Source organism: Triticum aestivum, chromosome 1A (assembly GCF_018294505.1).
Source record: "Triticum aestivum cultivar Chinese Spring chromosome 1A, IWGSC CS RefSeq v2.1, whole genome shotgun sequence".
NCBI lineage: Eukaryota > Viridiplantae > Streptophyta > Magnoliopsida > Poales > Poaceae > Triticum > Triticum aestivum.
Genome location: NC_057794.1, coordinates 93,672,497 through 93,678,706, shown reverse-complemented (window position 1 = coordinate 93,678,706; position 6,210 = coordinate 93,672,497). Strand labels below are relative to the sequence as shown.

Sequence of the window (6,210 nt, the reverse complement as noted above, 5' to 3'; positions counted from 1 at the left end):
ATGGCAAGTTTAATATTAAGCATGGCAAATCCGCACTCAGAGCATGATTGATTTGCAGCCAAAATATTGGCAATACCAATACTTACCAAATATTGGCAACTTTATGTGAGATAGACAAGACAACTTGATAACCAAACAATTAGTAGCCAATATTTGACACAATGCCAAACAATGGCATATCAATTCGCACCAAACCAATTATGCTCTGAGTTCGTTTTTTGTCAGGAAATTGCCTTACTTGCCAACTAAAGTTATCATCCTCACGCAACTAAAATTAGCATAAAATGTTCGATTTGCCATCAAATCCCAAACGTCCAGACTTTCTCATTTTCTTCTTTATTTTGAATAATGGTACAATTTGGCTTCTTACTTTCTAGGATACTGCAACATCGTATGATAAGCCAACTAAATACATTTTCAATAACATTGTTTTTAAACAAAACAAAAAAATCACTTTTAAACTAAAAAAGAGAGTACAATTGCTCGGTTAATAAATGAATACCAGGTAAAAATTGTTACAGACATGCACACACAACCGCCATGAAGGATGACAGGTGAAGACATAATGACAAACCTGGTCACGAACACAAGCATCACAACAGAATCATGAGAAGCAAAGTATCCGTTGAGATTGCCGCATGCTTCATCGTGACTACCTATTTCCCGAACAAACGACTTTAATTTCACCATAGCCATCGCCAAAGAGATACCTTCACCGCAGGTCCGTAGATGCACGGAGTCCACAATGACACATGTCAACAGTTAGCCAAACGCACCAACCGCATGACAAGGTGTCACCGTTACGGGTGCAAATTTTCGAACGGGGAAAAGATAAACATTTGAATTGATAGTCACGCAACGTTTTCATCGTTTCTATTAGTTCAATCCAAACGTCGCCATGTGTGGCGTTCGCAAATTTAGTTAAACCTTCTAGAAGAAGTCATTTTGTGTTAAACCTTAAATCCAGGTCAATTTTATACTCCGAATTTCCTGCAATGCAATCATCGGCGTTGAAAAGACAACTCCGGTGAGCCTCGGGCGTCTCGTCTCCTGGAGACTAATCCGGCACGGCTGACGCACGCAACGGCACGTCCCAGTCGGACGGCGGCGAACGCAACCGCGGCCGACGCATCATATATACGTCGCCTCCGCTTCACCCCACGGCGTCCGCCGCCCCCGCTCGTCATCGTCGTCGTCGTCGTTCGGCACCGTCACCCTCCGCCTGCTGCTCAGGCAGCGCGCTCTAATGGCGCACACCGCAGCCGCAGTCGCCGCGCTAGGCCTCACTAAGCCCAACGTCGTCGAGCCACTCCAGGTATGCTTGCCAGCTCCTTACGCGGTGCTCTGAACTGAAATTACTTGGCGAACTCGCTGCCAAGAATTGCAAGCGTGAGCCTCTCTTCTCGTAGGTCTCTTTCGCCGCCATAGGCATCGAGCCATCCGATTGGGAGGGAGATGTGCTGGCCGTCGCGGTCACGGAGAAGGACGTGTGCAGAAGCCCAGGCTCCAGCTTCGAGAACGCCGTCCTGAAGCGGCTGGACAGCCAGCTCGGCGGCCTGCTGTCGGAGGCCTCGGCGGAGGAGGACTTCGCCGGGAAAGCCGGTCAATTGGTGGTCCTCCGCCTCCAGGGGCAGGGCTTCAAGCGTCTGGGCCTGATCGGCCTTGGCCGGAGCGCCCCGTCCACCGCAGCGGCCTGTCGAGGCCTCGAAGAATCCTTCGCGTCGGTCGCCAAGTCCGCTCGAGCCGGCAGCACAGCTCTTGCTCTCGCCTCCCCCGGCGGGATCCATGAGGAGTTCAAGCCTGATGCGGCCGCGGCAATCGCTTCCGGTACCGCAATTGATCGTTTGTAGGAGTATTTTGGTAGCAATGGTTGATGGTTCTATGGGTGAATTTTGGACTACAGTGACTTGATGCTGGACTATCTCTGTGCATTTGAACTGCAGGAACTGTGCTCGGACTGTACGAGGACAACAGATACAGATCTGAGTCCAACAAGGTGCATCTCAAACAAGTAGATCTCATTGGATTGGGATATGGTCCTGAGATGGACCATAGACTTGAACTAGCCAAACATGTTTCCTCAGGCGTGATATTCGGAAAAGACCTTGTGAACTCACCTGCCAATGTGCTTACCCCCGGTTAGTACGCCATTTAGTCTTTCATTTACAATCTGTTCATGTATAGGTGCTGTCACATGCCGACATCGATTCCATGGCAAACCTTGCTGCCTTTTTCAGTAGTGCTCGCGGAGGAGGCGTCGAAGATTGCTTCGATGTACAGTGATGTATTCACTGCCACGATATTAAACGAGGAGAGATGCAGAGAGCTGAAGATGGGCTCCTACTTGGCTGTCGCCGCGGCTTCTGCAAATCCTCCTCGCTTTATCCACTTGTGCTATAAACCTTCTGGTGGAAATGTCAAGAGAAAGCTAGCTATTGTGGGGAAGGGTGTAACCTTTGACAGGTCAGTGCAAACTTGTGCATATTTTGTGAATTATTACAGTGACGGATGATATAGTACTTGATTGAAGATTGACATGTCATCTTCAATACGCTTCGACATAATGGGAGTTCATTTTGTGCAGATGTTAATAGTAGCTCTCAGCTCTAACACTTGAATTTACCAATGTGTTGCAGTGGTGGATACAACATTAAGATTGGAGCAGTTTGCAATATTGAACTGATGAAGTGGGACATGGGGGGCTCTGCAGCAGTATTTGGTGCAGCAAAAGCCCTGGGCCAAATCAAGCCTCCTGGAGTAGAGGTACTTACTATCTATGAGTAACCTTTATGCTAGTGTGTAGTATTTGCTAATGATTCTCCATTTCACAGGTCCATTTTATTGTTGCTGCCTGTGAAAACATGATTAGTGGGACAGGCATGAGGCCTGGCGACATTGTGACTGCTTCTAACGGCAAGACGATCGAGGCATGTTTCCTGTGATAGTGTGATTGTGTTGTTTATCCTCCTTGTTGGCCATGTAGTCTAAGCAGGTCCTAGATGCAACGTTCTTATGGTCCAATTTGAGCTCATTTTTGTAAATACCGTTTCAGGTAGATAACACTGATGCAGAGGGGAGGCTCACACTTGCTGATGCTTTGGTCTATGCTTGTAAACAAGGTGTTGACAAGGTAAATGCATTGTTTCTTCTGATGAAATGTTCTGTTCGTCACAGAGATGCTGTATTTGTATGCTTTGATGATTACTGTATACATTGTTTCTGTTGTAGTTGCAATCCTGATAGTACTCGGTTACTTGCTCTAGCATCATGGGATTTCTAATTTATTTGCTAGGGTAATCTGTACTGTTATGGTCCTCTGGAAGGCTGCATGGACTGAATTTTCTGCAACTAGCTTGCTTGAGTTGCTGAATTTTCAATAATTATTGCATGCAGATTATAGATCTGGCAACGCTAACTGGTTTCTGCCGTGTTGCACTTGGCCCAAGCATTGCCGGTAATTCTAACTAAATGCTAACCCATCTTCACTCTTCTCTGCCAACTGCAATTTTTTACCCCTCCCAGTTATATTTAGTTCTTGCCCTGTTCTGGCATGTTCAAAGAAGCATCTCTACAGGGATTCTGACACCGAGTGATGAACTCCATGAGGAAGTGGCCGCTGCATCCGAGGTGTCGGGAGAGAAGTTCTGGAGGCTGCCACTAGAAGAAAGCTACTGGGAGACGATGAAGTCTGGTGTTGCTGATATGCTCAACACCGGCGCTATTCCACAGGGCGGCGTCATCACCGCTGCGCTATTCCTGAAGCAGGTGCGTACAGTATGATGTATTCTTGGGTTGCTGTTATGCTCAGCTCAGTTGCTTTCTTCTGGTTTGGTTCTTGGAAGAAACCTGAACGTTGTACTACAATATGTGTTTATATGAAACAATAAAAGTAATGCTCCTCGTGTTGCACTTTGTCGATGAGAAAGTTCAGTGGATGCACATGGACATTGCTGGGCCGGTGTGGAGCCACAAGAACCGGTCGGCGACCGGGTTTGGCGTCTCCACCATGGTGGAATGGGTTCTCAAGAACTCGTCGTGAATCAACGAAGATGAAGCCGCGCAAGGGGGGAGAGGAACTTGTCTGATGTTATCTCCTACCAGATAAGGGGGAATTTTACTAGTGCCCACGTTTTTTTTCTTCTATATGTAGTGGGTTACAGAATAAGTGGACACATATTTGATCAAACTTCACACATGCATGTAATTTCCGTTAGAAAAGTTTAATTAATGCAAGAGGCTTGCTTCCTCTAGTGTACAAGTTGTGGAAGATTGGGAGGATCTGTTTTCAGTACTGAGCTCAGCAAAGATGGACTGGAGACTGAACTAAGGAGCAGATCTGCAGATGTGCCCACATTTGTGCTAGCGTGCGGCACCAGCCTAAAATGTTTTAAAAACGTTCACCACGCATTTAAAAGTATTAATGCAGTCTAAAAAAAATTAGCACGATATCTTAGAAATACCCATACGTTTCAAAAAATATCTTCACAAGTTTCGAAAAAATACTTGAGACAATTCAAAAATATTTACATAATTTAAATTAGTATATTCACGTGATTTTTTAAAAATATATTACGTATGAATCACATAAATGTTCATTACATTTTTAGAAAATGTTCATGCATTTCAAAAAATTGTTTGAGACATTTCAAAATAATATTATAAAATGTAATAAAACTATTTGCATATTTTTAAAATTTATTATATTTATTTGAAAATTATTTAACATGTATGCAAAAATATATTCAAACATGTATTCAGTAAAATGTTCAATGTGAATAGAAGCTCCCACACAAGGTGGGGTCTGGGGAGGGATTATAGGAACCTAGTCTTGCCCCTGCAAAGTGCAATGCAGAGAGGCTGGTTCGAACCCAGGACCTCTTGGCACAAGTGGTTCGAACCCATGTTCAATGTGTATCCAAAAAATGTTCTGCAAGTATACAAAAAATGTACAATGTGTATTTAAAAATTTGACATGTTTTTGCAGAAAAAAATAAAATAAAAACAAGTTTGAAAATGTATTTGAAAACTTATTCATCATGTATTTGTAAAATGTTCAACGTGTATAAAAATGATCAGCCTTTTATTTACGAAATGAACAATGTGTAGTAAAAAAAGTATGCATGTATTTGAAAAAAAGGGAAAGAAAAAAAGATAAGAAAAACAAAAACTAAAAAGCCTGGTGAGAACAGATACAAAAAAATGTAGAAACAAAAAAACGCAAAGAAGCTTTTAAAACCTATCCGAACCGGTCCATTGTAGCTTCCCAAAACCAGTCCAAGAAGCTGCAATATTGGGCCGGCCCACTAGTCTCATGCTAGATGAGAGACGAACTATCGCCTCACGGCTTACAACGCATTTTCCAAGCATGCTAGGGTGTCGGGTTTGTGCCGGGTAATGCGACAACAAACCAGCTCCCTCTTATCTTCTTTTTGATAGCCCTAAAAAGGTCTTTTTAATTTGGTTCAAACCTTCAAGTAACCAATGCTCATCTATATACTACATGGATATCGATACATGCTACACATATGATCAACGTAGGCATGTCGTGCCGGCTCAGTCGCTAGCAACGACGCACCCCAGAACCAACTTGTGGAGCTACTGGTCATGAAGGTGGAGGTGGCAGAAGATCTAGGGGTTGGCTGGCGGTGGTGCTAATGTGTGGACGTCTTGTAAATATGCCCTAGAGGCAATAATATTTGTATTATTTATTTCCACATTTATAATTAAGAATTTATATTCTATGTTATAACTATTGTGATTCTTAAATATACGATTCAGAGGAAAACTCATATGCACGTGTAAGATAAACGGTAAAATGCAATTCCTAGTCTTGCCTTTAAGGACTAGCTCACGTGTTGTGTGATGATCATGTTTTCCTGATCATGGGTGTTTGGTTAAGTAAAACGAGGATACCAAACAACATTGAGAGTATGATGTTAGAAGAACGATCATATTGAATTGACCCAACTTGTTTGATACACTTTGAGATGTAATCAACACAAGTCTATTGATATAACACCAGAGAGTTAACGTATGCTTTAATTCCTTAGACCATGAGAGTATCGTAGTAACTTCATACCATACGATATACTTTGGGGTTGCTCAAATGTCATCTATAACACAATCATAACGACAACTTTCAGGTTCATCGAAAAGTGTGACAAGAGGATACATAGCTCAAGAGTGGGATTTTCTCCTCCAACGATGAAG

At 43.3% G+C, this 6,210-nt stretch overlaps 1 protein-coding gene across 4 annotated transcripts; it reads left to right on the top strand.

Annotated features, from left to right (window-relative positions):
* Positions 1-1,003: 1,003 nt before the first annotated feature.
* LOC123191638 (leucine aminopeptidase 2, chloroplastic) lies at positions 1,004-4,288 on the top strand. 4 transcript variants are annotated; one of them, XR_006496795.1, is made up of 10 exons: positions 1,004-1,315; positions 1,410-1,827; positions 1,944-2,138; positions 2,238-2,463; positions 2,637-2,763; positions 2,832-2,927; positions 3,053-3,130; positions 3,394-3,454; positions 3,564-3,765; positions 3,932-3,946. XR_006496795.1 is itself a non-coding variant. In XM_044604308.1 (10 exons), the coding sequence occupies exons 1-10, from the start codon at positions 1,247-1,249 to the stop codon at positions 4,083-4,085; spliced, it is 1,617 nt and encodes a 538-aa protein (XP_044460243.1). In that variant the 5' UTR covers positions 1,004-1,246; the 3' UTR covers positions 4,086-4,288. The 4 variants fall into 4 exon arrangements, 3 of the variants coding, with proteins under 3 accessions (XP_044460243.1, XP_044460247.1, XP_044460237.1); XM_044604308.1 differs by having other exon boundaries at positions 2,241-2,463; positions 3,575-3,765; positions 3,927-4,288; XM_044604312.1 differs by having other exon boundaries at positions 3,575-3,765; positions 3,932-4,288.
* Positions 4,289-6,210: the final 1,922 nt, after the last annotated feature.

What these genes read in the sequence shown, in the direction of transcription:
- LOC123191638 (XM_044604302.1), top strand. Translation starts at nt 1,247, where the DNA reads ATGGCGCACACCGCAGCCGCAGTCGCCGCGCTAGGCCTCACTAAGCCC. An exon ending in ACGTCGTCGAGCCACTCCAG is followed by an intron (nt 1,316 to 1,409) that starts GTATGCTTGCCA and finishes CTCTTCTCGTAG; the next exon opens with GTCTCTTTCGCCGCCATAGG. An exon ending in TGCCAATGTGCTTACCCCCG is followed by an intron (nt 2,139 to 2,237) that starts GTTAGTACGCCA and finishes TGCCTTTTTCAG; the next exon opens with TAGTGCTCGCGGAGGAGGCG.